General features: G+C 42.7%; 1 protein-coding gene across 1 annotated transcript; it reads right to left on the bottom strand.

Moving 5' to 3' along the window:
- Positions 1 to 227: 227 nt before the first annotated feature.
- Positions 228 to 10002, bottom strand: e2f7 (E2F transcription factor 7). The gene is made up of 13 exons (XM_031743774.2): positions 9671 to 10002; positions 9078 to 9179; positions 8284 to 8592; positions 7921 to 8080; positions 7497 to 7736; positions 6731 to 6886; positions 6474 to 6617; positions 6157 to 6333; positions 5906 to 5990; positions 3875 to 4214; positions 3212 to 3389; positions 2547 to 2914; positions 228 to 1946 (listed from the first exon to the last, which is right to left on the bottom strand). The coding sequence occupies exons 2-13, from the start codon at positions 9177 to 9179 to the stop codon at positions 1791 to 1793; spliced, it is 2415 nt and encodes an 804-aa protein (XP_031599634.1). The 5' UTR covers positions 9671 to 10002; the 3' UTR covers positions 228 to 1790.
- Between the last annotated feature and the right edge of the window lie 4286 nt (positions 10003 to 14288).

Raw genomic sequence — 14288 nt, 5'->3', positions numbered from 1 at the left:
CATCTGCTGGGCCATTATGAATTTGAATTATTAGTGGCATCTGCACATTCCCAAATTGGTAAACTGAAGCCATCTGTAATTGTATTAACATTGGGATTCTTGTGTTAGTATATTTCCCGCCCCTTTCGAATGGATATTAGAAAAACAAAGCGGTTAAATCATTATTTTCTTCTTTGACATCCCCATGATAAAATGGAGTTGTTAGAAATACAGACAAAGACTGTAAAGCTGGTCTATATCATTTATTTTGTTTCAAGTCACACAGAAATGTTTGGCTCTGAACTACATTGTGTGTGCAGTTACAACGAAAGAACAGCAACGGGTTTCCAGCTGTTGCAGCTACTAAACGAACCGTGCAATAACCATTATTTTTAAAATCAGGACAGAGACAATAAACACTGTAAATTACACTATGTCATTAAAAACATTGACATAAACTACACACCCACTGGTTAGAGTGGATTATCTGTACAGCCTTTGGCGTGACATAGCTAAGCTCTCCTGAATAACTCCTATTATTGGGTTGTCTGGGCCTCGTTCACTGACAACCTGAGAAATTCTGTTTTGAGGCAACAATGATGTTCTCTTAGCAACATGCCCCGTTAACTAAGGCACTGATTTCCCTGTATAAACAAAGGAGGAAAAACACTTTACAGTACTCTGATACTTTTCCCAATCCAACTCTAGCACAGTCACTAGTATTCAAGTACCTGAGAGCATTGTCACATTGTCTTTCAGCACTCAGTAACAGTGGTTACACGTGAGAATGCACATAGCACCAGCCGGGTACGTCTTCCTGACGAGAACACAAATCCACCCGTAAGCATCGAGAAATATAACAACTGTTCCTTCGGATACTCGTCTGGCTGTAAACGTTTAAGGCTTTAGTGATTATTTTCTTCTCACTTAATGTCTAAAATGGAGGGATTGTCCTACCACTGTCATTGTAAACCGACATTAAGCAGCTCACACGTGTCCTCTTACACCTTTTTTCATGTATCTAAATCTGAATGGGCTGATTACTACAAAATTACATGTACATTCTTCAAATACTTAGTGCTAAACACTTAATGTTTCATTACAGACCCTGTAATCGACATATATTCGCAACTGGGCTACAACAAAGGATGAAGAATTAGCAGGGGTGTAACGATTACAAAACAGAACCCGAAACAGTGAACGAATCATCGGCGATGCCGTGTTGTATGCCCGTTTTCCTGTGCTGTGATACCCATGCAGAGAAGTTAATGCCTGAAGTGTGCCAGTTTGGTGAAAGCTGTAACATTTAAAAGACTGTTTCTGGTTATTTGTCCCCTTTAAAATATATATATATATATATATATATATTTAAAAAAAAAAAAAAAAAAAAAAAAACATAACATGAAATGTGCTTTTGGATAATTGTTACAGCTCTTGTAAATAGGTAGCTTGATCATTCTAGGAGGAAACATAAAACGCAGCTGTGACCGGCTCCCATCACAGGAGGGCACTGTTGCATTGGTAATACTATCTTACTCTTAAACCTAGTGTCCCATTATCCAACCTTGAGGACATCTCGATAGTTTTGAGTGTCTTATTTCACAGTGTGACACCCCTTTAATAAAACTCAGTCAATTAGCAAAATATGAGACTCTCCAGGATTTACAAGAAAACATTCGACACTCTTGGAAAGTTCTTAATTTGTCTTTAGAAACATAGCACCAAAGGTTTAAAACCATATTCTTTGTTTCATTTTCGGTTCACCACAATCAATTTTTAAGACGGCACGTTCAACACAAGCTCCCGTCTCTTCAGCTGCTTGGATGGTGGCCAATGTCCAGTCTCCTCTGTGCTGATCCCCTTTTTCGGACAGCTGGCGCAGCACTGACTACACTTCCCAGAGTCCCCGGGGTCTGAAAGAAAGCCTTTGAAGAAGATGCTGGGGTTTCCTTGGGCGTATGTGGAGTCTGTAAAGAGAGACAGAATGCATTTAGGGAACATTTAGACAACCCAACGCATAAACAGCAGCCACTGCCAGCAGTAGATGCAATCTCACTTGCTGAAAGGTCAATGGCAGTCGGTAGACTGAATATTATCTAAGAAAATGGGTGGGTAGACGTAACTCTACACACTGAAAGTGAGAGTGGGTGGGATTAATGCATCATTACAACATGGTCATTGTCTTGTTCTGTTGTTTATAACGTCATGTGAATTTGCTGCCCAGTAACTTCCTCTATGAGAGCTAAACCAGCATCACTACACTGGTCTTTGCAGGCAGTAAAATTCATTCCCATTTAACAAGCTGGAGATTAATCAGTCTTAACTGCTGTGACACAAAGTGTCCAGATGAGTAAATGAGGGTAAACCTTCCACAAAACAGATGCTGCACTTGCTCTCGTGTCAAGCTGTGTTGTGACATTTTGCAAGTGCCTGATACGAGAAAGGTCATGTTTCATTATGAAGGCTAATTACATTGATGTATTTTAGGGCAGACAGCTCTGCATGTGTGTGAGTGTGTGTGTGAAAGAGAGAGAGAGCAGGGTTACAGCAGTACAGTCAGCTCTTACCATTGGTTCTGGTGTGTTGATGTTGATGGTCTGTTGTGGTCCTGAGGGAGAATGCGGCGTGCCAACTGACGACCTGTAAAGCCCACTCTGTTCTGTAGTGGACGGTGGTGGAACCGGCACCACACTATACGGAGCCCCCCCCACCATGAAGTGGGCAGGTGACATCATGGCAGGCAGACCGAAGCTCAGTTTTGTGTGAGCATCAGAGCCTTGCTGCTGTAGACTGCCGGCCACCAGGGGGTAGCTGGAGAGGGCAGCAGATGGTACCAGGACGTAGGGCAGTGCCAAGGTGGGAACACTGCTGGGAGGAAGTGCTAGACTGGCTGCTGGTTGACCAGCTGAGAGCAGGAAGTTGAGGCCGTTTAATCCTAGAAAAGAGGACAGGAGACCCATTAAAAGGTTTGAAGGATTTTTTTTCTTCTTTTTCATAAAGCAAAGATAAAAAAAAAATTAAAATTCAGTTCCCAAATCATGGGAATAAAGTGCTCTGGATTTCCAGCACTGAAAGGACCTGCTGCAGGGAATGTTCTCAGTAAAAGAGTGAAAGGGTGCAAATCATAGCGTCCCTCTCTTACGGGCCCTTTTCTGTCACAGCAAATCATACAGTTAACATCTCGCTCTGTGTGCTGCTTAATTCAACCCAGTTTCCTAAAATAGTGCATTACCTGCATTGTTGGGGACATAAAGGTAGTGTGACGGCTGAGCGTGCTCGCTGCTGGTGTTGCTGCCTCCACTCTTGCCGATCACCTGCTCTCTGCAGAGGCCTGCTGCTCGACTGGGAGAAGTCCTGGTGTTATCAGCTTGCGAGCACTCTGCTGTTTCCCTGCAAGCTTCAGCTCGAGTCTGGAAAGAGCATGAATGACATCTGATGTTACAGCCTTATGATCTGCATTTGTTTCAGTCCTTAAAACTCTCAGACTATAACACATCTCCCCCTTCTAGTAACAAAGTCAAGTCATGTTCCTGGCTTACAGTTTATTTTCTCAGTCAACCTTTTAAAAAGCATGTGACACAGAACCATCCAATTACTTTGATTTTATGTATCCTGATTAACTGCACCAGGTTTTCAAATGATCAATTATCTTATACTCTACTGAGATGAGAAGTCTTTAATTACACCAAACAAGACTTATCCTGATCAGTGAGCATGCCACATTTTCCATTTTCAGTTTAACTGTCTGCCGTGGTGAATTACTAACAGGATTTTCTGACTGTCAGAATTACGGCACTGAACCGAATAATTAGCTCGGAGTTAGTTTTTAACTGGAACAGGAATAGCAATTAGCAACAGAAATTAAAATCCAAATCGCCACAGAATACCATCTCACCTTTTCACTTTTCTCTAACGCAGAATTTCCCTTCTTTTTAAGTACCGTCTCCTCCTCCTCCTCCTCTCTTTCTTCCTTCTTCCTCTTCGTTGCCTCTAACCTGGGTGAGGTCTGACCATCTGGCATCTGGTTGGGCATTTCTGGCGGCCTGTACAGCATGACCACGGAGGGTTGGGACAGGCTGGGCAGGTAGGCCAAGCAATGGGAAGACGGGGAAGCAGCAAAGAGGTGCTCCGGCTGGGGGTGTGGTGCCAGAAGGGTGGAATGGGTGGAGGACGGGGGAAGGGGAGTGCTGCTGTTGTGGGTGAGCGGAGTCTGCTGTGGTGTGCCGGGTCGGTTGCTGAGGATGGGGGTGAAAAAAAATGAGGGGGAGAGTAAAAAGTAAGCTATATGTCTCTGGCTACTTGTAGACTGAGTTTTTGGTAAGAATCTGATTGAGAAACATTTAAATATTCATGATTACAATAGTACAGTGAGACAGACACGTCTCTACTTTAAAGATTAGGCTTAAAAGTTTCCTTTTACATAAAACATATAGTTAGGGCTGGATCAGGTGACCCCGAATCCTCCCTTAGTTACACTGCAACAGGCCTAGGTTGCTGTGGGCTTCCCATGATGCACTGATGTGTATCACGTTCCGTCTTCCTACCATCACCCTCAAGTTGTCATGGCGGTTGGCCGCCCCTCCCTGAGCCTGGTTCTGCTGGAGATTTCTTCCTGTTAAAAGGGAGTTTTTCCTTCCCACTGTCACCATGAGCTTGCTCAAAGTGGGTTGTCTGATTGTTGGGGTTTCTCGCCATTATTGTGAGGTATTTACCGATATTAAGCGCCTTGAGGCAACTGTTCTGATTTGACGCTATATAAATAAAAGTGACTTGAATTGAAGGTGAAGGCATATTTGTAATGGAGCATGAGCTTTATCCACATGACTACATATTTGAAGTGAAAATGAGGGTAAAGTGTGCAGGATGCAGAAATAACAAGTTGAAATCAATTAAGTTCTTTTCTTAAAACTTTGTTCTTGCATCACTGCACCTTATTTATTTATTTATAAATTGCATAACATTGCAGGGTCCTGGCCATAACAGAGCCTCCTGCGGCTTTTAGTAATGAGCGAGTAAATGACAAATAAACAGGTTTCAGCAAACTAAACTGTACAAACTGTGCATTTTTTTTTAGCATAAGCTTTATGGTCCTGCTTTCTATGGTTTGAAATGCAGGTAAAATTTCCTGACCTCATCAAAAGGTTACTGTGTTAGAGCTGGGTCTGTGTGCCCCTGCATCTCGTGCTGAAACGCAGACTTGAAACTGGCCACAGGCATAAACGTCTAGCTCTTATCCTGTGGGCTACCACTGCCCCCGGTGCACTTTTGCCTAACTTCATTTTAAAAATATTCCTTTTCAACACACACTTCCATGTCTTATTATCTTACTCCCCCACAAAACACTTAACCACAGCCTTGAGGCAGCTGTGGTTTGGCCACGAGTAGTCTAGTTAATAATAGGAAATAACATGAACTACTGTGTACTCCATGTATGCCGCCAACTCATACACTCATAGGAGACAAAAACTATTAATGTCCACAGAGTCAGCTCCTGTTACATGTAGCCTTGAACAAAACACATCAGTCAAATCAAACACTGGCACTGAATGTAAAATATAACAAATAAGAGAAGGTTACAAAATAGACTCTGTAGGGGACAGGGCACAGCATCTTTTAACCTGACAACAGAGATGACTTTGAATGTGCCATGTATAAAAAACTCAAACAAAAACCTTTGGGTTTAGTAGTTAGACTTTAGACGGAGAATGCTGATCTTTGAGATGACCCAATCCCCCCCACTCCCAGTTCTATACAGTTCCAGTTTAAAGTCCTTCATCAACATTACTGACAGTCTGTGCTGGCAAAGGTTAAGAAAAAGGAAGAGCTATGTGTGCTGTAAATTCTTTGGCAGTAAATCTGTGCTGGGAGACTGCCGATAAATCTAAATCAAGTGCATGCGAGTATCTGTGTGTTAGTGTTTACTCACTCAGCATTACTTCCAAACTGCAGCTGACACACTACACTGTTGCTTGTAGTCCTTCTGGAATAATCCACAGGCTGGTTTTGCAGGGCTGCGGCACAGAGACAACAAACAGACAAGATATTGAAAAAGCTCTATGCTGTTCCGCAGAGTCAAAGCGCACGACTTGCAGATTTAAAAAAAAGGCTCAGGGACGGTTAGCCGTCTCCCGCCACCAGATGGGAAACAAACAACCCCCCCCAAAAATAGTCTTTTACCGGTTACTTCACGTCTCGGGCTGCTGGGTGCGGAGCTGACCTGCCGCTGGACCGCAACGGACGTTGGCGTGATGCTGAAGGAGGCATGACGTGCCATTTTTGCTTTTCTGAGCTCCTGGCCTGCTAGTGGCTGTGCAGACTCAGATGAGGCGATGGCTGCTACATTCAAAGTGTTTCCTACAGGTAGATGGATGACAACTGATTTAGGGTAAGAGCAGTGATGACAAACGCAGTTCTTAGATTGACCAAAGGTCTGGACTGTCTTATATTTTGAAGTTACTCTAGCAGAGTTCACTAAGGTCATCTTTAACTCTCACCAGTATTCACAGAGCTGCTGAATTCAACCGGGCCGAGCCACTTGAAGGCCGGCTTTCTGCCCCTCTCCTCTCTGACATGAACCTTCTTTATGAGGCTGAGGCTAGTCAACACGTTGGCGATATCGTACAGACGCCGCACCTTAGCTGGAGATCACACAAACACAGTGTTTAGTTTGGTGAAATACTGTTTCCTGTAATCTGTACATTCTAATCTATACACGACACTATACATGTTGCAGCACTTCTGGATTTCTTACTTTTGTACTTGCTGTGACTTGATGAGTCCTGACTCTCCTCGATGAGGACCTTTGCTGCTGCATCCAGGGTAACAGTCTGAGTTTTGGACACCAGGAAAAGCATGACAAACTTCTGGCTCATGATGCGCAGAGATTTGTCTTTCCTGTTGCTACCGGCTGCAAAGACAAGCAGAAGAAACAGACAGTGTAAAAAACTACTGCTTTCTTAATTAGCAGTAAAAATCAGCCCACTGAAAATCCAATGAATCATATGTTTAATTACATTTTATTCATTAATAACAGGCACCAAAACTCCATACAGAAATTCAAAGTACTTGTCAACATAAACATGTTTCTTCTGTACAACCTCAGTCTGAATGAAAACATTTCAGAAACGTGAAATCAAACCTGAAATCTCAGTACAACTTTTACAAACTAGATCTTTATTAGAATCCAGCCACATTATAAGTCTGCAAACGTACAACCTCTTTATGACAAGCTGTGAGCAGACAGAGGCAGCGTTGCTACGGTAACCAGGCTTGAATCCATTCCTGTGGGTTTAAGGCCTTATTCAGCTGTAGTGTTAAGCATTTGCCCGTGAAAATAAGCCTACACCTAAACTGTTACATGCAGGCAACTGAAGTGATACTATTGTCTAATGAAGACTATGGTAAAGGTCTAATCTTTATTTGGAGCCAATGTGGAAGAAAAGGCACACTCTCCTTATAGTGTTAATTTTAAACACTCAAAACTCTTCATCTCCAATCTTTATTTTTCAGTTTATTACCGCCTCCAGCATCTCCTTCCCCCCCGTCATCCTCTCTGCCCGGTCCGGTGTCCCTGGCCTCGTTGGCCTGCTCCATCTGGAGGTGGTAGCCCTGCTGTCGGCCCTTACGCTGCAGTTCCTCCAGAGTTGCTTCCAGCCGCTGACGACCGTACCAGGTGTAACTGTTTTTGGCTATCCGCCCAACAATCGTCAGGGACTCCAACACGTTCACGATGTCGTAGATCCGCCGCCGTTCCACCCCTGACAGGATTATATGAACAGGTGGAACATTTCTCTAAAATGTGTGCACGATATTAGCAGCAGTCATTCCCAAATTCAATAACAGTGTTTTCCTGGCCCCATGTAGAGTTTACAGTGAAACCAATTGTAGTCATCTCCATCCCCTGTGTCCAACTGCTGCTGCTCTCAAATTACTGGTTCTTACCCAGATTGGCTGCCACTTCATCCAGCGAAATCCAGATGGGGCTGTGAAGCGGTGGGTAATCAGGATAAAGGGCAAGGAACTTCTGGCAAAGCAGACCCAGACTTTTCTGCTTTCTGCTCGGCTTTTTCTCTGCATCGTCCTCTTCATCAGCGGCTTCAAACTGGACAGAGATAAATGCCGTTGTCTTTTGGATTAGTCAACCAATCCAACAATCCAGAGCTTAAATGACTAGTCTTTAAACAGGACCTCAATAAAATATATTTTTCAGAGAATATTAAATTGAACCACAACACAATAAATCCAATCTGTGTTAAAATTTCTTTTTTTATAAAAAAACCAAACAAACAAAAACTCCCACCACACCTGACAAGAATCTTCCACCTCTGGATCCTCCACCACGTTATCTGGGCTCGCTGGCTGGTCTTTATCATTCTCTATCGGTCTAAACAGCACCTTTTTCATCTCTCTGTCCCGGATGTCTGGGCTTGCCGCGCTGATCAGCATCTTCAGGTTAGCCGTCGGTGTCCAGGGTTCGGTCAGAGACGTGTGTTTGATGGGGGTAATGTGGGCGAGCTCAGAGGGAGCACTTTTTCTGTTGATCAGCAAAGTAGGAAGGGTGGACTCTGCAGATTTTAGCGGTGTTGATTTTCTCTTCTCTGCACACATGTTCTCCTGTGATGGAGACAGTTATGTGATCGAATTAGTGCAGGTTTGCCTTAATAAAGGCTCAAATATCCTCTCATACAGAATGAATTGGAAAGGGGTCATTTTATAGCAAAGAATGATATTACACAGAAAGAAAAACATGTAATCCTGGTTGAATTTATTCATACCAACTCATCCACTATATAAACACACATCTCCAAAGATCCTAATAAGCCACCCATATGCTGAATCTGAGAGCGGAGGCCTGCTCCCGAATCTGGAGGAATCAAGCAACTCACACTGATTTGTACAACCCTCGAGATCTTATTTAGCACTGTAGCCCACAGCCCCTGCTGCTGAAAGCCAAAAGCAATAAGCAGACTGAAGCTCTTCAGAAGCTCTCACGTGACTGAACACAGCGCTCTGATTGCCCTGATTCCAAAGCTCTCTTTCAGATGAATCTTATAAAACCTGCCTCACCTGATTTAAAGCAGGGTGCCACCTTAGCCTACCTTTTGTTCCCCGCGAGACCCATCCTCCTCCTCCTCCGGCCCCACCGTTGAACTCTTCCTTGGACTTGAGAGGTCCTTCAGTGCGAGGCATTGAACCTCCATCTGGGAAAAATGCGTTCCAAAGTAAAGACAAATATTGAGAATGGGAATGACGCGTAAGCGAGGCGAATTGTAAAGTCACACAACCCAGATCCGTGGTCAGCTGAATTTGGCGCAAAGAGCATCGGCTAACTAGCCTTCATAAAGCTAACTGCGCTGCTCTTCCTCAACCCTCAACCTTGTAACTTTACAGCTGAAGTGCCGCATTAACTTTTTAGCTGACAGTAATAAGTTTACAGCTACAAGTATTAATATACAACGTTAGTAGAATGTTATTTCTAAGTTGCAACACGAGTTGCGGCCGTAAATTATTTTATGCAAATGGGTTCACTGCTTTAGCCGCTGCTGAGCCTGTGAATAGAGGTAAATGCGTTTCTGTAGGATATAATTAGTCAGTAAGGCTTGGCATTAATTAGTTACCTAGCCAGGGACACTATTATAGCTCTGTGTTGCAGAAATTAGAAACCCTCTGGAGGGAAATCACCACTCTTTACCTTCGCTGTTGAATGAATGAAATCGTCAAGTGTGGCTCTGCGTCCCCGTTTTACACACTTGTCAGGGCGCCGCTCCTTCAGACCAACATAGCAGTTTATTTCCTCTTCAGAAAGAAGCAGGCAGTCCTCCTCAAATCTTTTCCAATCCTTTCCTCAGACTCCTGTTCGGCTACACTACTCCTTGGAGAATCCAACATCACCCGCTCAAGCTTGTTTTCTGGCGCTCTCCTACAGCTGGGTGACTCAGCCAATCAGCGGCCAGCTGACTGACTCCGTCATACGGCTCCAGCCACTCAGTGCTATTGTACTCGGGTGCGCGCCTCAGATAATACCAATCAGTGGACCGGACGTCCACGCCTCCAGACCTGTGTTGGCGGGGCAACCGGCGCGTTTATGTTCACGAAGATGGGCATAAGAAGATGTCTCACTTTAGTGATTTTTTTTTTCCTGCATGGAACCTGAAGTTCTGGCTGATTAAATTTGAAGGTGTTTAATGTATTGTAAAAGTTTTTGTTAGGTTTTTAATTAAAAGAATTTACACGACTCGAAGCTTAGACAGCGAGTAAATTTGATGGCGAAAGTACAAAAGAACAACAACAATAATAATAAAAGACCTGGCCTTCTCACTACAGTGCGAAAATTCGTGGGTGCTCATGTTTGCGATTTATTTAGTAAGCATTTGGTAATACCTAAAATTGTATTTAAAAAAAACCTCCGACATTTATTTCAGAGCCTGTTCCCTTTAGGCATACTGTGAGTAGCCGACAGTTGTGAGGTCAACGAGTTACTGCTATAGACGATCTTCGTTTCTCAGCTGGGAAGTTTGGCTTGTCTGCGTCTTCTCCCACGGTCCTAGCAGCGGCAAGTAGAACTTTTTTTGCGCCTACAAAGGCGCTTTAATATGTTCAGTTTAATCACTCCGGTGCTAGTCTCTGCGGACGGCTGTAATTAGCTGATTAGCTGCTGAAAAGGACAGATGGGAGGCGGCGGAAGGAGGAGGGGCGCGAGTGGCGCTAACAGTACCTGGGCCATAGCGGGAAAAGCGGCGGTGGGAAAGTGGGCTCACTTTCTAGCAGCCGGGATCCCGCCCTGTATGCAAACTGCTATCTCGCGGCAGAGGACGAGCTCTCAGTCACGAACCCTAAATGCTTGCATAATAGCCCCCAATACACACAGCCTGCCGCCAGCTCCCAAATGTGAGCTGCAGCAGACAATAACGAAAACGTGTAACCTCAAAGGTGTTTATCTTAAAGCGCAGGAAACGTGCCTGTATTTCAAGATTGTAGGGTTGCTAAATTTGAGTTATGTCTGTCACAGAAAAGGTCAATGACAGTGGTTTGCAAATAATGACTGTAGCAGACTGCTTTTCTCAAGTTTGAAGAGATGAAGAGATAAAACAAATTTAATTACTAAACTACGTGGTGCATTTGGGGACAAAAATGTCGGTGTCCAATAGTTTGCTGGATTTCTAGTGCAGTGCAAGAATTTGTGCTTTTTATGCATCAATTTACAACAAGGAGTGTTGTTTTCTCGCTTTTTAAGGGAAAACTTAAACCAGGTAACAATTCAAATGAATGTAACATATTGATCTCAGGCATTCTGTGTTTTCCAAAATAGCTGTTAGTTACTGCTTTCACTGTCACTCATAGACAGTATGCTGCCACCGAAAAACAAAGAAGAAAATCTTGCTGTCATTCAAATTCATGTCATTCATCCATAAAAACTCGTTTTTCCTCCCCTGAGAGGCTCTAGGGTAGACACAGGACACATTGGAGAGATTATATCTTTTGGGTTGGCTTGGTAACACACTGGTGTTCCCCCTAAAAAAGCTGGATGAAGTGGTTGGGGAGAGGGAGGTCTGGGTGTTTCTGCTTAGACTGTTAACCCCTATCACAGGGACCTGGGTAAACAGCAGATAATGGACGGATGGATAGTTACTTGTGACAAAATGACTACTGCACACTCTGTTAATCATTTTCTTTCCAAAATGACACAACGATGATTACCTTTATTTATCCTGGTGCTACTCTGATAAACCTATTCCCTCATTTTGACTGTAGCACTGAATTGAAGGCCAACAGTAAAAAAGCAACCAGTGTTTCTAACTGATCCGGTTGCATTCAAGCCTTTTGTTCTGTTGGTGTTTGGCTTGATTTGAGGTCAGCAAGTTCAGGCATGTTCTGTGGTGGTTGTTAATGCAATATAGTCAGAGAATTGTTTAAATCCACTAAATGAAACAACCCCACTCAGGACAGCATATACATTTACTATGGGAACACAGTAACCATTAGACTGAGAGTAAACAACAGGCTAGTGGTGGAGATTTCCTTTAACGGTCAAAGGTAAGATCTGTTTCTGTGAGTTCTATCGGACTCCCTCCACTTCTATCTGTTTCTGCCCTTTCTTACCTTCCTCTGACTTGTTGTCACTCTGACAGACTTTTTTTCTTGTCCCAGCTTTGCTGCTCTGACCTTTTATAAAACTACTCCCCTGGAAAACTTGGTTACAATTCACACTGATCTCAGTAAAGACATTTGGCAACTACTAAAATATCTTACATCTTACACTGGCATTTAGGAAAGGTTTCAGACATAATCCTAAAAACAAGCATCACCAGTAAACACACAAGAAATAATTTTGGAGAATGTTACTAATAATGGAGGGGATCACAACCTGCTGTACATGACAGGAACAACATACAGTCATGTGAAAGAATGTTTTCACAGCATTCTGCAGTCCTGTGATAAAGCTTGTTATTTAATAGCTTGTGGAACCACATTTAGCAGCAATAACTTGAAATAACTGTTTTCTGTATGACTCTGTCAGTCTCTTCAATGAGGTTTGTAGGTATCCGTTTGTGTTCAACTCCCTTAGACTTTGACTGGACTATTGCTTCCCCTTAATTCTTTTCTTTTTCTGACATTCTGTTTTAGATTTGCTGCTATGATTGGGGTCATTGTCCCGCTGCATGACCCAGTTTCAGCCAAGCTTTGTCTTCACATTTAACTCTAGAATACTTTTTAATAAAGAGCAGTTTGTGATTGATGTAATGACTTCACGGTGTCTGGTTCCTGTGGCTGCAAAACAAGCCTAAATCCTCACCCCTCACCACTGTGCTTGATCATTGGCATGAGGTTTGATATACGGTATGATATACTGCTAAGATGTATTCTTTACATTAATGAAGAACATTTCACCCATGGACCCCAACACAGAGCACATTTTAATTCAATTCAATTCAGTTCAATTCTATTTATACAGCACCAAGTCACAACAACAGTCGCCTCACAATAATACATACAGAGAAAAACCCAACAATCACATGACTCCCTATGAGCAAGCACTTTGGCAACAGTGGGAAGAAACACTCCCTTTTAGCCAGAAAGTGATGTTTTTCAAACCTTTCTGTCGAATTCTCACAAATTGTTTCTTACACACACAAATCTGGCATTCATCAGTATTTGGTTAGCTGAATTCAAGAGCAATGCAAACAAATTAAGAAGTGCTTTACTCCACGCAGTGCATGCAAATGTTGAAAGCCCCGATGTCTTAGAAAATGGAAACGCGCATTTTTAAACATTTTTAAAAATGTATATTTCATTCACTGCTTACATTTTTCTAAGATACCAACAAAAATACCCAAAGTGTTAAATAAGAATATGGAATTAGGAATAAACTCAAAGAACATAAAATGTAGTAGTACACTGAATTTATCTTCACAAATCGTCATGGCAACACTAACTTTTTTTGAAACACTTGATAGCATCAAATTCAGAACAAAGATACAAAGAAACTTTACAATTTCTTCGTTTCATTTCAGTGCTATTGTTACAATATATTGAGAAAATGTGTGTTTAAGGAGTTGGATCCTTCTGTGTTTGTGTTGTGCATGTGTTTTCAGCTGAGCAGGCTGTGATTTGTCCATATTAGATTGTCGTCAGGCGTCAGTTGAGTTTGTTGGGTCTTTAGCGGCCCAGCGTTCTTCTCTCCATCTGCCTTCGCCGGTCTCTAAGGCTCACAGTGCAGCTCCATTCAGCAGTTTACCATGCTGAATTTCTCCAAAACGGAACTGGGAAATTGTGATTTGAGGTCATGGGTTTTAGTTACCGTTTCCATGATTGTTAGGATATCATTGTTTCTATATTATAGGTAAAACGGCTGACATACACACACCCCCCCCCCGTTTTCTTTGAAGTTCAAGTTTGAGAGTTTAAAGTAGTTTGTCCACCAGAGGGCACTCTGCAACTTCCCTGTTGGCAACACACCTGTTTGGACTACAAATACAACAAGCAGCTGATCCGAGCAGAGTCTGGCACAGCATAAAGGAGTAATCCAAGACTCGACATTGACGTTGTTGTATTGTCTTAACAAGGACTCATAAATAATTCTATGGAAATCTGCTTATGTTTCATGCATCTGAAAGAAAAATTAAACAGATATCTCCAGACACACTGGACTTTTGAATTAACCAGTCGGGGCATTGGGATGACTGTTTCATCCCAAAATCTTTGAGTAGACATGGATTTATACAAAAATAATGGAAACAAGTCATCAGAGGCCACAGATGTAACAGTCTTTATTGCATTAGTTGCATTTCAACTGTCTGTAAAAAATAAAA

This window comes from Oreochromis aureus, linkage group 17 (genome assembly GCF_013358895.1).
Source record: "Oreochromis aureus strain Israel breed Guangdong linkage group 17, ZZ_aureus, whole genome shotgun sequence".
NCBI classification, from domain to species: Eukaryota; Metazoa; Chordata; class Actinopteri; order Cichliformes; family Cichlidae; genus Oreochromis; species Oreochromis aureus.
The sequence above is the reverse complement of the archived record's forward strand: the minus strand, read 5'-3'. Positions and strand labels throughout refer to the sequence as shown.